This window comes from Leptonotus elevatus, chromosome 1, assembly GCF_054856555.1.
Source record: "Leptonotus elevatus isolate MCC_2025b chromosome 1, RoL_Lele_1.0, whole genome shotgun sequence".
Lineage (NCBI taxonomy): Eukaryota > Metazoa > Chordata > Actinopteri > Syngnathiformes > Syngnathidae > Leptonotus > Leptonotus elevatus.
This window is the reverse complement of record NC_141239.1, coordinates 35,849,111-35,870,297: the sequence shown is the minus strand read 5'-3', so window position 1 is coordinate 35,870,297 and position 21,187 is coordinate 35,849,111. Positions and strand designations below refer to the sequence as shown.

The 21,187-nt window shown below is 37.7% G+C and overlaps 1 protein-coding gene across 10 annotated transcripts in view; it reads left to right on the top strand.

Moving 5' to 3' along the window:
- ctnnd2b (catenin (cadherin-associated protein), delta 2b) overlaps positions 1-21,187 on the top strand; it is a 139,658-nt gene that overhangs the window by 83,309 nt on the left and 35,162 nt on the right. For 4 of the 10 annotated variants that reach the window (XM_086095356.1, XM_086095337.1, XM_086095399.1 and 1 more), the window contains 7 exons: positions 4,013-4,164; positions 4,253-4,426; positions 7,753-7,898; positions 8,137-8,387; positions 11,145-11,276; positions 13,489-13,786; positions 15,845-15,901. In XM_086095356.1, the coding sequence (XP_085951482.1) occupies positions 4,013-4,164; positions 4,253-4,426; positions 7,753-7,898; positions 8,137-8,387; positions 11,145-11,276; positions 13,489-13,786; positions 15,845-15,901 (1,210 nt within the window). The remainder of the gene's footprint in view (positions 1-4,012; positions 4,165-4,252; positions 4,427-7,752; positions 7,899-8,136; positions 8,388-11,144; positions 11,277-13,488; positions 13,787-15,844; positions 15,902-21,187) is intronic. The other 6 variants (XM_086095373.1, XM_086095390.1, XM_086095347.1 and 3 more) reach the window with 5 other exon arrangements.

Genomic DNA, 21,187 nt, shown 5'->3' with positions numbered 1-21,187 from the left:
ATCGGTGTGAGTTTGTCCTTGCAGTTATTTGGAACCGTGCATGGTGTGGCGTGTACACATCAGTGTGTTTTATTTTGTGTGTGTGTGTGTGTGTGTGTGTGTGCGCTCTTGACTGCACACCCCTCTAAAGGGTATCTGAGAATAGACAAACTTATGAAATATTAAAATGTGTCAATAGAGAAATGTTGACTATGATGTGGAAGGAAAGACACTCAGCTTTTGTGTGTGTGTGTGTTTGTGTGAAGCGTGAGCTCCATTTAAAAAAGAGATGAAGGAATCAGTGCTATCCACAAAACATTCTTGTTCGTGATCCTCGTCCTTGGAAGGAGAAGGGCAAGTGTGTGTGTCCATTCAAATCTGAAAATATATTAAAATGCACAATAAGAGACAAATTTATCACACTCCATTACCTTCACTTAAATATCTTTCCCTCCAAACACTCCTGCTCCTTACACTTTCTCCCATTCACTCACATTAGGTGGGTTCAGTAGAGCCTTCACTGTTTGCCATCTCAGTGATAATATATTTATGAGGCCCCAGCATCCCCCGACGGATCCACTACTATATGAAACACCGCTAAAGTGGCATACAAAACAACTTTCCCTGACTCTGTACACGGCAACACAGGTTGAATGAATTCAGCTGAGGCACCAAATTTTCCACTGTGTAAATAGCATTAGTGGCTGTTGACCCAATATGAGTCTATATATTGGACAGGAAGGCCTCGACCTAGTACACGCACCCAGCTCCCTTTGGCTTAATATTGCATTTTAAATAATGCATGTCCACTCACTCCGACAGGAGCCTTTCACTGTATTTAATAGTGGCTTTTCACTTTGGCCAAGCCGCATGTTGCCAAAATGCATTTTCCAGAGTGACTCCATTTCAGTTCGCTTCCATTGATGTCCCACACAATTATTCATTTTTTGTTCATGCATATTCGTACATGAGTGAAACCTCAGAGAAAAGCCATGATCCCTTTTGGGATGCTAGTTTCCATTTTCTTGGTATCTTATAGATGACGTCACCAACAGTATGTGCTCCAGATTTGTATCGAACGTTAGAAGCATATCTTTCCAAAAATGTTGTCCAAATTGTGCTACAGCGACAGTGCCGTGAAAAAGTATTTGCCTTCTTCTCAAACTCTTTTTGCATCGTTTCCCCCACTTTAATATGTACACTCTTCAAACAAATATATTAGAGATAACCAGAGTAAACATATTAAATGGTGAATTTATTTATTAAGGAACAAAATATTCAACACTATCTCACCCTGAGTGAAAAAGTATTTGACCCTGCAGCTTTGCTGAATTAAAGCAGTTCTGTAAAGAAGAGAAATATCTCCGCAGACTAATGTTGTGAAAAACTCATCAGCAGTTATAGAAACCCTTGATTTTAGTTGTTGCTGCTGAGCCCCACCAGTTCACACGAGACCAAGTAGCTTAATAAATAAAATGACTGATTAAAAACTGCATTTTATCTTTACTTGAGTTAATTTTGTCTGATATTTAGATTTGTTTGAAGATCTTATGCCAGTATTTGGGGCTCATAACGTTATCTCGTTGTTTATAACCATGTTATTTGCAATGCCAAATAAATATTGAATTTAATTGATTTATAGGGAAAGTCAAAGCCGTCAAATTTTTCAACATCCTAATTGTCTACAAACATATTTCTTAACAGTATGTCAGTGTCGACTCAATCTCGTCAATCGCGTCATTTATTTCATAATTCCCACGAATGCTCGAATAAAATTCAAATACATGCTACGAGGCTCACGTCACTCTCTCGTGTATATTCTGATTCATTTAATCAGCTCAGAGATCAAGAATTGGTCAAAATAAAACAAAATGAGATATCCACTCTCCCGGCTTTAACGGTAGAAGCGCGGTAACGCACTCCCGGCCTTAACGGGTTAAAGTAGGGAAAATATGTTCCAAAAAATAAGAATTTGAAAAGAGGCCTATTCAGGGCACAGTACGGGCTGTTCTACTAAATATTTTATCGAGCAAGTTCATTTGAAAAAAAAGGGAGGGTTTGAGTCTCATTCTGTATTTTAAAAGTTTACCCATAACATATATTATAAGTAAACATATAATTCTCTAACTTGTATTGTGGTGGACCATGTTACCAGTGAGAAACACAGATTGCATAACTTGTTGTCCAGTAGCTCGTTCTAATACTATACAGTAGACATCGTGTTAAAAAAAAAAAAAGTAACATGTCTATAATTAAAAACCCTTGATAGGACACATCATTACTATCATCCCCAAATGTGAATTAATCAAGGACACATGAAAAATTGAACAGCTAATAAGAGTAATGGGGAAGCTTTTGCTCTTGCTCAAGCTGCCTCTTTCCTCCTCTGATGATTCATTTAAGTTCATTTTCAACTTTATGATCCATCTGGGGAACCACTGGCTTTACAATCAAGAAGCTTTGAGTACATGTTTATGTTCCTGTTTACTAGAGCAGAGATTGCTTGTGAGGCCTTCAAACACTGTGCATTCTACAAGATATGATTCTTAATTGTCCATATTGTCTATGGACATGATTGCTGATGATATAGACTTGAACCGTCCCTTTAGATTAGATGGTGGTCTGGAATGATATTATGAAATATGGCACACACGCACTCAAACATACAGTGTTTGTTTCAATGGTGGGGGAGAGACAAATTTCTAATGTGCAGATCACAAGACAGCTTTTGCATCAAAAGCATGAATTAGACTATACCTGGAAGGAAAAGGCGATCAATCAGCAGTGTGCACTGTGCACATCCTACAAAATTACATTAATAAATTGTAAAGTTTTTTTTGTTGTTGCTCCAAAGTGATTTATAAACATCCTTGGTTTGATAGCGAACTGTCAAAAAATAGAGCCTAAATTCCAGCCACCTGACTTGTAAGTTAATGTGATTGCACTGAGGCATGCTCAAGAGGAAGCTGATAGCTGTGAAAATAATTGTTCATTTGACTTTGCAGAAATGATTCTGATGTCTGACAGATGATTGACTGAATCCTCCTTGGGAATGTCTGATTTCTGTCTGAATTATTCTGAAAGTGGTGTAATAAATTACACAGCAGTTATCAGCTATTTTGACATGTCTGATAGTTCAGTGTTTCCCAACCTTTATTCAGACTATTTTACATTAGAACAATCTCATGGCACACAAATCTGACAAAAAGTATAATTACTGAAATATTGATGGGCCTGTCTTAATTTACTCATAAGTCAAAGATGTTTCACAACATGTCATACTCTTCTCATACATACAATATAATATCATATACATTACAATATACACTGTATATACTGCTGATTTTGCAGTGAATTGGAGCAGAAAGCACAATGGCAGGTGGGGCATCGTCAAATAAGATAGCCGCAGAGAGGATGAAAGTGAAGATAGAAAAAGAATGTTTTAAAAGGAGGTCAGGAACTTTTTAGGGTCACAGAGCATGAGAGGCTGGAATAACATAGTAGTTAAAAAGCAAATTGCTGTCTTGAGGTAAAAAAAGAGTACTCTTTGCCAAATTGTTTTATTTCATACTAGCTTTCAGTCTTTTTTCTAAAGTCCTGGTTCATTTGTTGTAGTGACTCTTTCCCCATAAAGAAAAAAATAAATAAATTGCAGAACATGTGGGACATAAAACTGGGTTGCAAAATGCCTTGAAGGCCATAAACAGCATAAGTCTTTACACAGTCAGTTTTAGAATAATAATAATGAAAAAAACCCACTTGTGAGAACCTTTATATTAAAGCAACATGGCAGCAGATAAGCCAAGACTTGAAGTGGATTTAAAAAATGATCAAAAGTTTCTTTCAAGTCATGACACTTGAGCTAAGAAATCACATCACATCTTGTCTAATTCAACTGTCTCTTTCCCCTGCAAGGAAAAGAGAAAAACAGTCGCTACATTAACGTCTAGTCATGACATATTTATTCAAATTCAAACCATTCCGTCTTGATGTCATTCACTTTTCTCTTTATCGTTTGCCTTTCGCCCTTCAGGACAAGGACTTCTCTCTCATAGCGCTCTGCAGCTCAACAACCAGGATGCCTATGCAGCTGCCGGTTACCATAGTAACCAAGCAATGGCTCTCGGTGAAGTGGTCTCGGGTCGCAGCGGGCATATTGGCGGAGCTGTTCACAGCTACAACCAGGTACGCAAGCACTACCTTTCAATCCCGCCGCCTACTTACTCGCCACGCAAGAGTCAAGTCATGTTTCTCCACCCGCTGCCCAAACCAGGTGACATCCAGTCGGGCAGCTGCCCAATTGATGGGGACAGACTCCCCCTCCCAGTCCCACAGAGATTCATTTGCCCAACAGACCATTGGCAGCGCCTTCCACATGCCCAGTGAGGGGGGACCCGCACCTCCTGGACCATCCATGTATTACTCCTGTGCCACCTTGCCTGCACAGGTAAAGCAATGCTGATTTAGGCATACTTCAACATGATCCTCACTTCATCACATGATGTATTGCATCATTTCACGACACGACGCCGCATTACTGCAACTTCCCTTTTCTTGTCCCATCTTATTATGCAAGGTCTGAGATATGATTAATATCCGAATCTGACTGAAATCAAATTCATCCTACTTGCGACACATCTAGGCTAATGTCCAACCTTGTTGTGGCGTACCACCATATTTATTGTAGGGTGGGGCTGCCACATGTCAAGTGCACTGAAATGTAGGTGTCTAATGCCCGCTACGAATTGCTAGTGTGAGCACGCCCTTTAAAGCATGTTACAGTTTTCATTTTGCCAGCCACGGTTCTCTGACAACAAATGCTGCGAGATCCTTCAACATCAAGCCTCGAGCATCACACATTCTTGCACGCAAGGCAGTGAACTGAAGCTGTGTTTGATAATAAGCAGCCTTGCATAAGAGAGTTAGTCAATATTTGATGAGCATGACTTGAAATACAAACTGCAGCACTAACAGTTTTCTTCGTCTTATTTTTCTGTACTATCACCGAATATGTGGCAAATTACCATTATTGATGATCCACTATAAAGGTGACCAATCATGTCAACTCATGACTGAACTAAATAATGTCCCTTTCAAACATACATATTAAACTAATCCACCTAATAAACTGCAGGGTCCGACATTAAGAGAGGCCCAATGGCCTACATGGGGCCACCCAAAGTTCACTGATGCTGGCCCGATCGGGCCACCACGACAAATTTCATAAATGAATGTGATGACATCAACCCGTTGTCGCATTTTGAAAATCGATATGCCATATTTCTAGTTTTATCCTCTCAAAATCATCAACCACGTCTGCTCTTTTTACCACCTCTGTGGACATTATATCACCACCATTCATTGAGGCATCGTGCGCTACATACTCAAGTGCATTTTGGCCACTCAGCCTACACGCTTCACTATTTCATCCACAGGTAGACCTACATATCGGGGTGTAACCAAAACTGATTTGAAATGGAAAATCGGTCTTGTTTTAGAACATGCCAGTGCAATGTATTGAATGGATAAAATTAAATACATATATCAACATATTTCTTTTTTGGGAGAGATATCTTGCCCATATTGCATCACAATCCCACTGAATCAAAACAAATGGTTCCACTTCCAAATCAAATTGTCCTTAAATTGTATCACAACGAGTGCTGTCAAAATTAAAGCGTTATCTAATTAATTAATCACAAATAAATGATCGCATTAATCATGTATTAACACAGATTGATGACACTATTCATTTTGACTGCAGATGATCCTTTAGCTGACAGCAGATGGTTATGTTAAAGGTAGCACAGGTTGTGTTTGAGTAATAAGCATAACTACAATGTTTGTGTTTGACATTCAGAATATTCTTTAATGTCAAAATATTGGAATTTTTCCCCCCCATTTTTAAATTAATTATAAATAATTAGTTATTAGTTGGTTAGAAAAAGAGGAGGATGAGCGTGTGCAGTGGATAAAAAAAAAAAAATTGAAGACGTCCTCATAACATTAAATGTCGAAAGAATGAACACGTAACAGGTACTCGTCAAATTTGGCGGGCAAAACATTTTGATTAAAAAAAGCCTTTTTAATTAAGCGATTAATTGGGATTAATAAAAATTCTAAAATGTGATTAATCTGAATAAAAACTTTAATCGTTTGGCAGCCCTAATCACAACCCATGTATCGAGATACGATACGAGAGATGTACAACCCTACTTACACATATACTGTCATTTTAAATTTAGTTAAGTGTTCTTTTAAATCACAATATCGAGAATGCATATTTTTTTAAGTGGCTGCCTTGTCGTCCACTAATGGTACATATACAGTATTTGTATTGTGGCCACTGAACCTACATGCTTCATTTCAACCACAGGTAGCCCTGCATATATAATTATGGATTTTGTTAAGTATTTTTTATAGGGGTTTCAGGTGATAACAGTTTTTAATTGTAATTGAACATTTTATATCTGTTCTAAATGTACAAAAATATATTTTCTAAGTTTTCATACTCTTGCTAACATAAAAGTGAAAAAAATGTTAAACTAATATGGCTGTATCTTTTAGTCATAGATACGGTAATTTGATAATAATTCATAAAATTGAGTTAAACCTAAAATTATAGATTACTGTACTGTAAAAAACGAGTGTGATATTGATTTGTGTTAAAGTAATATTTCTGCCACTAGATGGGATAATTGCATTTGCAAGTTGGTGACAGCTAAGTGCATTTTTCTTTTCATATTAAGAGCTATCTAATCTTTAACATGAAGTAACTTGTGAAATTCTGCACATTTTTAAAATTGTAAAATACAACTTTACTCCAGTCTCCACAAATATATACATTATTATTACATTTATTACTTCAAAATTTTGACGCGGACGTGTCTGCTGCGTTGCGACTGGAATCTCCCCAGTACAGGCTTTCCAAGTAAGGGGCGGTCATTAATCACGCGTTATTAGTGTTAGTGGTGTTAAAGGAACTTTAACTAAAAAATAATGCTCTCATTTTGACACCCCAATCCCAGTCCTAGTTCTGGCAGAGCCACGACAACTTGGCTCATGATGGCCCAAAAAGGCTTAATGTTGGACCCTGTAACTACTTATCAATCAAAGATTATTACATGCTGTAAACTGCTAAACTTGTTGAAGTCACTAGCTGTATGCTTGAGTGTGTGGTTGTTAAAATAACTCAAGTGCAGACACGTAACCTGGCAGTGGGTGTAAAAGGTTATAGAAAATAATACGGTATGATCTAAGTTTCCGATTTAATTGCAGGCAGAGGTGAAGATCTGGTGTCAGGGTTGAGTATTTGTAACAGTGGATGCAGCTGCTCTCGCGCCCGCATTTACGGTACACCTGCAGTTCCTCTCTCTCACACACCGGAAGAGAGAGGAAGATTCATTCAGTGTCAAGTGTCTGAATGAGTCCCAAAAGCTGCAGATGTCATAACAGAATTGGAACCATGCTATTTCTAAATATAATATAGATCATGCCCGATTCTCGCTTGCTAACTTTTGGTTAGCTGGGCCACTTGAGGAGCCGCAACTGAGCAGCAAACCTGTTAGTTTGACCAAAAACCTGTCATTAAAATAATGCAAGTTCCTTAGCACATCCATGAAGGAGCATATGTAAGTTCATTTGTTCTGGTTGCAGAACATCACAGCCTCCGCAGCGCAGTTCATCCCTCTGAATGTAATGACTACACGGAGTAGATTAATATTTAAGCTTTGTGACATTCCCTTTGAATGAAGTACAACCTTTCTATTTCAGCGCGTAAGCTCCCCTCTGCAGGTGGTGGGATCTCCTACCAAGCTGCAGCGCCTGGGTTCCGCGTCCTCCGACATGCCCAGCTATGCCACACTACAGCGGGTGTCGTCGCCCAAACAGTCCCCGAGTCGTCTTGCCAAGTCCTACAGGTTGGTTCACGTTCGCTAATTTGAATAAACTCGGTTGTTTAGTGCACACGCTGAAGCATTTGATATGCCCCATTGCACAAAAGAACGTTACACAACACTGCAACAATAGATGTGCCTGTACATTGTAATGAGACAATAATAGCAATGTTTATCATTGGGCAGTGGTGGGGAACTGTACGGCATAATAACTGTCAAACTGTAATACTGGCTAGAAATTTTAAACCCTCTTCCCTTGCAGCACCTCATCACCCATCAACATGGTGCCGCCGGGTGCCGGTGGCCCGTCCTCCCCGCTTTCCATGGCAGCCCCATTAGGAGGAAACCACACGTCATCTCCCATCCACCAGCTGAGCTCAGTCGTGGGGAGTTACGCCACCTTGTCACCCACCAAGCGCATGCTGCATCACATCGGAGGAGAAACCTACAAGATTTCCCACGAGCTGTATGCCAACGCAACCCTGAAAAGGCCCGGGAGCCTGGCAGGTAGAGGTCAAGATGATTTTTATTACTTTTTTCGTATTTCCGTGTGTGAAGTGCTGTCATCTGTGTTTGTGAATGAGTAACTGTGACAGTGCAGCTACGCGAGTCTTATTTGGGGAGTGTTAGGATCACACTGAAAAGAAACATTTTGAAAGTTTGTGACTTCAGTATGTAGAAATATGTAAATAGATTTTAAAATGTTTAGTTTGCTACTGTAATCAAAAAAAATTGTTATTCTTTATGTATGGTGCTTAACAGAGAAAAACGCAATAGAACTGTACTGTTTGTACACTCTAAAAACATTTGTGTCAAAAATAACCCAACTATGGGTCAAAAATAGACTGATCCTATGCTTGGGTCAATTTAACCTAACTTTGAGTCAATAAATGGGTCTTTTAGTGTAAAACAAGTCATAAATATTGGTCAGATCCTTTACTTGGGTCAAAAAATTGGGTAATTATGTATAAAACAACCCAGAAATTTGGGGCCAGTTTTATCCATAATTTGGTTACTTTTGACCCAACTTTTTGGGGGGAGTGTTTACTCTTTAAACAAAAGTAGATTTTTAATGCTAAAATATAAATGTTCAAAATCCCCATTCCAGTTAAATTGGGACATTCTGTAAAACGTAAAAATAATTTTCAATCTATATTCACGTGAATACTCTACAAAGACAAGTTATTTAATCATTCAAACTGATAAATGTGATTGTTATATTTCCAAATACTCACTCTATTGTCGTATTATGTGTCCCATAATTTGCCGCACATTTTCAGTGGGAGACATGTCTGGACTGCAGGCAGGCCAGTCTAGTACTCACACTCTTACTACAAAGCCATGCTGTTGCAACACGTGCGGAATGTGGTTTGGCATTGCTGTGTTGAAGAAAGCAGGGTCGTTCCTGAAGAAGTCTTTGGTTGTTGCTCAAAAACCCTTCCGCATTAATGGTGCCTTCACAGATGTGCAGGTTACCCATGCCATGGGCACTAAGAGACCCCCATATCAACACAGATGCTGGCTTTTGGATTTTGTGCTGATAACAATCTGGATGGTCTTTTTCCTCTTCGGTCCAGAGGACACAATGTCCATAATTTCCAAAAGCAATTTCAAATGTAGACCCGTTAAACCATCTGCGATGAGCTCAGGGCCCGCAGAAAAGTCAGCGGTGTTTCTGTGTGTTGTTGATATGCTGTATGACTTTTGCTTTGCTTTTATCTTGCGTTTGTAGATGTAGTCATGAACTGTGTTGACTGACAATGGCTTTCTGAAGTGTTCCTGAGCCCACGTGGCAATATCCTTTGCACAATAATGAGACGGTCACAAGTGGTCAATGTTGGTTTTCGGCCTTGCAGCTTAAGTACAGAGATTTGACAGATTCTCTGCCTCTTTTTATGGCATTGTGCACAACTGATAATTACATCCTGAATGACATTTTACATTTTTCAATTGTACATTGATATTATTCTAAAACGTTTGGACTATTTGCTTACACAGATCTAATTAAACTGCCTGTGTAATGTTTTTTTAGCATTCCAATTTTCCCAATTGTTTGTCACCCTTCTCTTGTTTATTTTATTTTAATGCACAAATTGCAGGCATCAAATTCAAAATTAGAGCAATATTGTAAGAAAACCCCCCAAAGACAAACATTGACATGCATTAGTTTAAACGTTTGAACGTCTTGTGTTTGTAGTTGAAAAGGACTTGCATATCATTACATTCTGTTTTTATTTACATTTTTCACAATGTCCTAATTTAATTGGAACTGGGGTTTATAACTTTTGTCCATAATTTTCTAATTCACTGTAAAAAAAAAAAAAAGAGTCTATTAAATTACTAATTATAGTAATTATACTTACTTGCATATATATAACCAAAAAAATGGTGTCAGTGGTTCAATTAACGGTAATTAACTTTTTACTTCACAGAGAATCCCAGTCAGCCAACTCAAATTTGGGTATAAAAAGGTGAATTCAGTGTATTCTTCACACTATTACTCATTGCTGTTGAAAATGGTAAAACGGTGAGCGCTCACTGAAATTGAAGACGAACATTAAAGCACTTGCTTGAGGGTCTCTCTACGACAGGTGGTTTAATGCATTTGTTAAGCACTTCATGTCTCAATTGTGCCCTGAACAATGTTAGACGGCAGCCTTATGAAACGTTTAAACATAAATTGCTTAACTATGTTCAGACTCATAATCCACGTGGCGCTTCCACTGGACCAATCAAATGTCAGGTTATGAGTGCTAAGTCCTCATTGTTACTGTTTAGTGATCATTATTTGAACGTGTACATTTTGCAAAAAGAACTCCTGTAATTTCAGGACCATTGTGTGCACCTGAATATAAACCACACCCACTACATTTTAAAACGATTTTTTAAAAAGATAATAGATTAGATTATATACAGTAGTCTCTACAAAAGGTGTTCACGTTGGAACATGGGATATTTACACAGAAATATTTTTTTTAAACTTTTAATTACTATAATTTCACACGCACACAAAAACTAGGCAAACAACAACACAATTTTTGGGGGCCGAAGCAAAACATTTAGGCCTATTATTTATCTAATATTTATGTTAATATTAAAATGTATTTTCTTAGTGCAGTCAATAAACAATCAAAAAGGGTAACTCAAGTGGGCGCACTGAAATGTTACCTGCATCTCATTGTCCTCTTTTGCAGTTTTACCTCAATGTCCTCAGTCGACATGAATCATTCCGCCTTTGATTGTAACCTTCATGAATGCTGTGTGCCGCAGGCTCCAGAGGTTCTTACAGCAGCCAGCACAGTCACCTGGGATCTGAGTTGCGACCGCTGCAGTCTCCGGAGCATCACATCGATCCCATCTACGAAGACAGAGTCTACACCAAGCCCAACCTACGAGGACAAGGTGAGCTATAATAAGGGACTGGTGGATGTGGAAAAGACACTGCTATTCACTGAACATATTGAGTCAACAACATCTGCTTCCACCAAATTCACTATGGAATATTGTGAACCTGAGAAGTATTTTAGTATTTGAGGAAACTACACATGAATGATCCCTTTCAAACATCCGTTTACTGTAAAACCTGAATAATAGGACTGTTGAAGCAAACTAAGACAAAAGTGGAGGCATCAAAATCTCTCGTAACACACATGAAAATGATTTAAATAGCCCAAACTATATATAGCCACATTATGCTGTGAAGCATCCAAATTTAGAAACTACTGTGAACAAGACATCACACAACAATAGTGTGAACAAAGTGGAGAATAAAAGGGAAACAGAGAGTGATGCAACATGCACCCACTCAGGAACTTTTCAAAGGTGCGGGGTTTATTTTAAGGAATGTTTGAGTGAAGAAATGTTCACCTTCCATTTGATTGTGCTGTACTATTTACCAGATCAGGTAGGCAAATCTAATTGGGGTCTCGATGGCAAATTTCCCCCCGGTCAAAGTCTACCAGATAATTAGTTTTAAGGCTAACAATTAATCAGAATTAATCCTCTGGGCATTGGCTTGGGTGCTTTGTAATAAAAGCAAATCACCCGTGTCCTAAAATGTTTGCAGTGTAGTGTTGGCTATCTCCTGCTAGAGGATTCATGCAACTTTTTACTGCGGGATGAACAGAATGATCAATTATAAGATATGCATTGTGGAACGCTAGCTTTTTACTCACTCACACTGACAAATACACTCCACGTACCCAACAAGACTTTTTGGTTGACTTTTTTGTTATATTTCAGGCGAAGGCACAGCTGTAAGTTTTTATGTCTCCTTACAATGTGAAAGGTTTATCTCAGTGGATTTTACATCCATCTTACACTTCGTAAGATATACAAGCACGTCCTAGAGTTGTATCTTAATTCATCTTTACAGAGATAATAATTCTCACTTTTGCTTCATGCTGTCCAAAGGATATGAATTTAACAAGTTGCTTATCATTGTACAAGTGAAGGAAGTGCAGCGCCAGAGATTTCCAATACTTTGGATTCCGGAGAGACCGATTATGGCGCAGATATTTGGCATTTTCACACATATCAGCATTGCCTTTTTTATTTAATAGGCCAAATATCAGTTATTGGCTTCCTTGACTACTAATGATTGGTATCGGCCCTGGGAGTAAAAAAAAATATCGGTCTATCTCTACTTTGGATTTCATCTTAATTTTACTTTATGGTGATAATGAAACTTAATCCATCAAAACAGTGATAATATTATCTGCAAGGGGTTAAGTCTGTGGACTACATGGAAATGTATTATACTTACATGCTGTCAAAAGTACAACTTAAAATTGATGTATCATATGGCAAAACTATTTGAATAATAATAATAATAATAACAAGAAGAAGAACAGTTTTTTTTAGATCTCTCATTAGCATGTTTCTTTGTAGATTATTACTAACACATTTTTGAATCATTTAACACAAAGATGTAAGAGACATATTGTAAAATGAATATATAATAAGGCCCTGACATCTTAAAATAATCTTGAGCCAGGTTTATTGCATGCAATTATGGCAAAATCACTTTAGCGCATTTAGAAGTGACATCACTCAAAAACACTTTATCACTGCAACTTTGTATTGTTGTTAAAAATCGGCAATTATTTACATTATGTATTCATTATGTGAATTTTTAGTTATTACCATTGTGTGTAGTTTTGCGCATGCATGTGTGCCCCCCGTGCATGTGAGTGCAGCTTTTGTTTTGACTTTATGACTTATTATATTTCATGATAACTGTCTACTTCTGGAAAGAAGTTTAGCATGTTGGCTTCTGGTCAAAAACCAAGAGCATGTCTGTCTCATTTGTAAGCTACTGACTTCTTTATGTTTTCTGATATACGTTTGTGAGTAAGTCCTTTGGTGAGTTAGCTTTCAATCTGAAATTATCCCATCTGTTCAGAAGCTTCCACTGCCATATTAACATATGGTGTGCTTACAACTGCTCTTTTACTTTCTTTCTTTTTTTTCCCCGCTTCTTCCCTTTCCACATATTTTCTTCTGTGCTGTTTCTACCATTTGTGTTGGTGATGTTTCATGTGTGTAAAACATGATTTTGCCACTTTGGTACACCGTCCTCTTCCTCCGCTTTGCCCCTCTTCAACGACATCAGTGGTGAACCAGCTGTACCAAGAAGTCCTCAACTATCTGCTCTGTCCCTACGCTTTAGCCCCACCTTCCCCCGGTGTCGACCCAATCCCCTTGCAGCGAACGGGAAGCCAGAGTGCCGCCACCACCTTCCAAAGAGGCAGCTTCGCTACGGGAGGCGGAGCTGACTTCAGCAACCCGTACCGCACGTTGCAGTTCTGCCCGTCCACCGAGTCGCCTTACAGCAAGTCAGGACCGGCCCTCCCTCCCGAAGCAACTCTGGGGCGGTCTCCATCTGTGGACAGCATCCAGAAAGACCCGAGGTGAAGTGCTTAATACCTTATTGATCAAGCACATTGTTCTATTGCCTTCTCACTCTCACTCACTGAAATTACTGAGGTCCAGATTCACAGAATTTAACATTAATTGTAGATCATATTAGGGTGCTTTCACAGAGCACCATTTGGTCCTCTTCCACTGAACCTTGGTGCGGTTTGTTTGTTCAGGTGTGAACACAGTAACTTGACCATACATACTAAAGTGGCCTCCGGTGCCAAATGAACTCTTTACGGATCATCTGTGGTAGGAATGTGATCTGAACTGGCAAATGAACTAATCTGGGTTGACTGTAGATGACATAAAAGTGATGCAAACGGTGCAGATGAAGAAGCCATTGGGTGTCTGAATACGAAAAATTCGGCCTTCAACTGCATCAATTGATTTTGGTCAGAGAAAGTGTGTGACAAAACCTGAAATTGTCAAAGTGTTATATTGTGTCTTAAGAGAACATCGAGACATATGTTCCAAGCTCCTGAAAAAAAAAAATAGTCAGAATCTCTGTTGAGTGCAATTAAAACTGAATCTGGGCTTTAGTATGATGCACACATCAAACCACATCTTTCACTGTCCTTTCTAGTTTGCTTGACATTACAGATCGCCTGCACACACTAAAGGTCCAATTTCAGTTTGTGTTTGCAGTAACGAGGAATGTGTTAGTTTCACACGATCATATTGTGCTCAGGAGGTAGAGAGTTCATGAGGAAAGAGCATCAGATCTGGTTTTAGATATTGAGAGTTTGAAACAAAGACTAGTCCAAGATATTCTTCCTTAGACTGTAGCTGTCGACTAGCAACACAATTTAATTTATGTTGTACTTTTTTTCACCATTGTATTCTTTTTAACTCATTTGCTCCCCAAAAAGTATACAAACGTTCTATTTTAAATATTGCTATGGTCCTAAAAACATATTTATAAGTTTTTTATGTTTTTTTATGCTCGAGCATACAGAAGGCTTTGATGCAGCTTCTGACCTGAAGAGGACGCTTAAAGCAATGATATTACAAAAAACGGCCAGCAGGTGGCAACAGAGTATTAGAGATTAACCATGCAGGGCCATGTTGCAACAAACTTTTTTCCCCAGTATTTTCAACAGGTTTGTGAATAATGATTAAACTTACCTATATTATAATTCTAATTGCTGCAAAACGGAAACAGGTACAAATATACTTTTTTTTCCTGATGAAAGGAGAGACTCTAATCTTTCTTTTATTAGGTTCCATGTTTTTACAGCAATAGAATGCAATATTCTGTGGGCCTTGCAAAATCAGTCAAAATCCAGTAAAACAGCCGGGAGCGAAGGGGGTTGCTTCAGTGAAAATGGCTGGGAGTGAATGAGTTAACGAGAGGTTATCTTTCTGGGCTATCTCATGTTGTTGCCATTGCTCTTTCCTCCTGCCATCATCGTTCCTCTGGGCTCCCCTGCACATTGCACCCACATTGTCTGTTGGTTCACTCTCAAGCTTCGGCATCATTGATGTGTCGCTTCCGGCAACCTCTTGTACGCGCTCATATGACACATCTCAAGTACAGAACTGTGATGCATGCTTTGTTTTCACATTTACAGTCATTGTCAGTCATATGCAGTTGGCCAAGTTGGAGTAAAGGGATAGTCAGAGCTGATTGAACGGGTACAAAATATAAGATACAAACTTAACAAAGTGAAACTGACAGTAGACCCGACCCGTTAAAGGTGTTAGGTCTAATCTAAAACTGTGCAGGAAAAAAATAAAAATAATTTGCAATATTTAAGTTAACCCTACTTTGTTAGTCCCTCCTCAAATGAAATTTATTGATGGTAGTTAGATGTACAACATCAGTCAAGTGTTAATGTGGAAATAAAAGCAACCATAACCTCGTCATCCTCCACCACCTGCTGTGTGCATGCACTCCACCTCCTCCGCCACTGCCTGATAACCAAATGCTGAGAGAAAGTCAAGTCTCGTCACTTTACTAATCATCACTACTCTGACGGTTACTGATGACACTTTTCTTGACAGACAGCCAACGTATACCTCTCTCTTGTTTCTCTCTACCTCGATAGGTACGACCCTGAATTCCTTGTGTGGAATCAAAATCAAGCCGAGCAAAGAATGACAAAGTAATCCTACAATTTATTTCTATATCTTTATATCTACACATTCTGTTCATCTATCTTACCTTTGTCTCATTCACTCAATCTGTCCATCTTCGCTTTATGACATAGGCGCAAGTATTAATGGGACATTTCCATTTGTATTGTCACCCATGTGCATTTTGCATATTAAACAGGAATCACCATCTAATGACAGAAGCTGCCTTTTTAAACTTCTCGGCACCAAATTGTGACAGTACATAACACTGAGATGAATTCTTCTGCAGACTAAAATTACTCATATTTAAGACTGGATCTTTTAATACAGTTAAAAAACAATCCCTTCATTTAACATATTAATCATGGGATTAGATAACCAACTAGGCTGTTTTCACATTTGGACACATTTGACTGAACAGAGACTATCTTGAGATAAATAGTCCATCATTCTCTCCTTTGGCTGTCCTGCTAGCTCCAGTCCCTTCATCGTCTCTTTCATCTCTTCATTTAGCCAGACATGTTTTCATTGTCTGTGTGTTCTGGTCATTTCTAAGAATATTTTGTGATTGACACTCTCAGTATTTTGTTCAATTGCCATTTTAGCAACTGGATTTAGTTTTATTTTGATGCTGCATACTACATTATCTACTTACTATTTACAGGATAAATGCCTGTCGTTGAGTTATTAGTCGATGGATGGATGGATGGATGATGTGTTGGTTGGTAGCTTTGCTGATTGAGTGATTGATTTGGCAGACCATGATTCTTTGGTGCTGAGGCAGCCTCTGACTGATATTCTGTACTGTAATTTGTTGCTAAAGAAATGAAAGATTTGTGCTAGAACTGCTCATGCATGTCTCTGTTCCCTTTTTGTGTGTTTATTAATGTGTGTGTGCACGCGTGCTATTCACTTGTAGCCTTAATGTGTCGTGGTGTATGTCACCATGTCGTTATATCTTATCTAGCACATACTTGTTTTTCTCATCTTCCTCGTATGACTGATATGGGAATCGGTATGCTGCTGTTTGAAGTTTGACTTTTCACAAAGTACACACAATGTCTACGAAATTAGCAAAGAACGAAGCTTAAAATCAAGAAGTCATGTTTAAGTTGAAAATGGCGACTGTAACTAGGTAATGTCAGACAAATTACAATACTGTACTTCAAGATACAACCAAAATAAAACAGTGGTGACCCAATGATGGTACTGTAACAATTACAAAGAGACCCTTCCTTTTTTAGTTTCAAATAACCAGAATTAGTAAGGCACAATTCTAGAGCTCAGCAACAAAGAAACAAATTGGATTTTGGTCTTTTCCCGTTGAATTTTGACATTCTGCTCCTTGTATGAGCTGTACCAGCAGCAGTTTATCTAGATATGAATTTCAAATAAATACATACATAATACTTATTATTACTTATTTATTAGTTGACGTTTGTTGTAAGTTATGAAAACAGCCATTACAGATGTTGGCTGTAAAAAAAAACACAAAAAAAACAAGAACAAACAAAAATCCAATCAAATCAGACCACATAAAGAACATGAGTTTCTGTCTGCGTTTAAAGAGGGAACAGCGTGTATGGCTGCAATCTGGACTCTTTATTGCTTTATGTAGGCAGAGGTTCATTCTGATCCGCAATTGTTACAAGGGAACAAAACTTGATAAGGGCTTAAATCTGATCTGATAGGATTCCAATGAGATGTGCATTCAAACTATGGAAATTGGATGTCCCATATTAAAGGGAAAGTCAACCCAAAAACATTATTTACAATAATATGTTGGATGTGCCCACCACTAGTCTAAATATGACATTCTGATTAATATTGCGTTTGTGGAATATCAATTAAACAGAAAAATTCACCTATTTTTATCCATCTCAGGGAACGACCATTTTGTCACTTGCTGTCGACTGAAAATGACATCAAAGTGATTAAGGGCTCATAACGGCCAATCACGACTCAAATGTTTTCTGAGTTTGGTCATGTGACGTTCACAAGATGAGCCGTGATTGGTCGTTACCAGAGCCCTGAGCAATTGTGATGCCAGTTTCTAGCCTGGAAACCAGATTCATCGCTGTAATTAGCGGAAGAGTCTGGTCACTGGTCACACATTTCTGACACATTTCTGTCAAGCAGACGTTGAAAAGATCCAGTCAGCGAAGAGCGGATGTGACATCATAAAAGCGGCACGTGTGGAAGAATAGTAAACACACGACGGACCTAAATATGAAATATATAATATTCAAATGTAAGTCCATGAGTAAACAGTAGTGGGCGGAAAGACAGCAGTGAATGACTTATGTAAAAACTTGATGATTTGTGTGATGATAGACTTTCGTGCATTAAACAAAAGACAACCCCGACAGTGCCAGCCGATTTTGAGCATTTTAACTAATCTTTCAAGGCAAACAGAATATTGTGTGCTATGGCTACATAAATATGGTGGGTACCACATGAAATATCGCGTTCCATTCTTTCATTAGAAAAAAAGTATGTTTCTCCTTATTCCGTACTTTAGTATTCACCATTTGAAAATAGGTAATTTGAGTGGCATTTTGCAAAAAAAAAAAAAAAGGAGAAAACAAGCTTTTTTATGAAAAGATACATTTTCTGCACAACAGTGACTTTGACATAATATTTTTTTGTTTAGTGACGCTCTGTGAATCAGATTTAATGTGACAAAGGCTTTGATAAATCACATCATCCTTGAAAACGTTCTATTTCCTAAGATCTGCCATGTTTTCTTGTAATTTGATACTACCGGTATCCCATTGAAAAGGGATACAATGCTGCCATCTGCTGGCCATAGTTAGTGTCTCTTTTGTGATTTTTACACCCATTCACATTATTCCAAAATGGCCCTACCTTGTGACTGTCCAATTTAATACATTTAAGCTGAGGCTTTACATTATGGCCTCTTTCATGCGTACTATTACCACGTCGAACACAACGTGACAATGAATTGCCAACTCAAGGTTTGGCTTGGCAACGTGTTTGTTGTTGTGAGCACTAAGAAAAGCCAGGCCATCTACATATAGATGTTGCACCCTCAATCAATTGTATGCCATGAAAACCTTCATATAACTTCACTAAGAACTCGTCATTAAACTCGTCAACAACAAAAATCCTTGAACCTCGAGTGACACAAGTCTGGAGTTAATGACTTAAAGAAAAAAAGATGCTTGTATATAATCAGATAAAACTAAATTTTTTCTTTTGTCTTTTTCCTTTCTATATTTTATTGTGCATGTTTTGTTCTACCTTCTAACCACCCCACCTCTACCCCAAAGGCGGCAGTGATGGGACACACACACACGCAAACACCGCAGTGCATTTCTACATACTGGCTCTTTTTCCTACAAGAAAATCCTTCGCCACTAAATGACTCTTCCTGCTTTGGGTCTCCTGCATCCTCACATATTGAAGTGTAAATACACACACATACACTCACACCCAGTCACACTCATTCACAGACAAGTGTCCGTGAAAGATAGCCCACCTGGTTGCTTAGAAACAAAGAGTGAATTGACAGTCCGTCACTACTTTGTCCCAGTCCATTGAATTGCCAAATGAAACATTAAGCTCTCTCTTGTGACACACACACACACACACTTACAAACACACGCATGCATACACAAACTTTTGTATTATGTAGATATTTTGCTGAGCAAAAACATTCCTTTCCCCAAAAAAAGTGTTTAGCTTTTCTTTGTCCATATCTCCTTTCTTTCACCTTGACTGTCTTCTGCTTATAAGTCCGACTTTGGTTAAGATTGAAGAAATCCACGGGCCTAACAGCAGGGAGGAAGGACGATGGTCGAACGAACACAAGTTTATTTATAGAAGACACAAAAGCTGATAGAAAAGCGAAGACACGAAGGAACCAACACAGATCACTTGACAATTTGCTTGATGTGCCTTGAAGTGAAAATATCAGCGATGAGGTCATTCATCTTGCCATCAAAACGTGAAGATTTATGTGCAGTCATGTGAGCAGATTTATTCTGCTTGATTTCTTTAAATAAGCAACAATGTGTCAGAACAATGTGTTAAAGCCAATCTCCTTCACCCTAAGTAAAGTATTTAATAGGGTGGCTGGAACATTTAGAAATAAAATCATATATATATATATATATATATATATATATATATATATATATATATATATACGTAAGTATGTATATATATATATATATATATATATATATATATATATATATATACGTAAGTATGTATATATATATATATATATATATATATATATATATAAGAATTTATTGAACTATATACTTATATCTCTACTCCTACAGCTCTCTAAAATATTGGGAAAATGGTATGTGACCAGATTAAATAAATTCATAGATAAGTATCAAATTTTAAGCAACAGCCAATGTGGGTTTCGCTCCAATCACTCAACCAATATTACATCAATGGAGTTAACTGAGGAAATTTGCACAGCCATGGATAAAAAGCACGTTTTAGTAAGTGTCTTTGTGGATTTTCAAAAAGCATTTGACACTTTTAGATCATGAAATATTATTACATAAATTGTTAAAATATGGTATACGAGTTGTTGCACATCAATGGGTTACCAGTTATTTAAAAAATAGAAAACAATATGTTGAATTCAATAGTAGACGATCAAAACACAGTTATGTAACTTGATAGGGTGCCCCAGGGATCAATTCTGGGGCCAGTACTTTTTCTCCTTTATGTGAATGATATTACAACTATTTGGAAATTGTTAACATTTATTTTGTTTGCAGACAACACCACTTTATTTTATGCCAGGAAAAATATATATAATATATTACAAGTAATAGAAAAAGAGTTTATGAATATTATGAAGTGGTTCACCGCCAACAGACTGTCTATAAATATTAGTAAAACCAGATTTATGATTCTGGGGGGTGCTGGCAAAACCTACATCGAACCCATCTTTCTTTTACAGAAACGTGCTATTCGTGTCGTTTTCGGATGTGTATACAGAGATAACACTAATCCAATATTTATACTAAAAACTTTAAAATTTAATGAATTGATGGAGTTTAACCACCTTAAAATAATGTACAAATTAACATGCATATCAAATAAAATAAAAAAGTGAGTACAAATTAAGAGGAACAGATATTTTTTCCAAACCTAAATACAGAGCAAAACAAAGAGAACGATGTATTTCAACTCAAGGTGTCAATTGGTGGAACAATCAGGATTATAAAACTAATTCATCAATGTATTTTTTTTTTATGTATGAAAGTACAATTATTGGGAAAAAGGACAAGCCGTTGAATCATTTTGTTAATTGTTACATT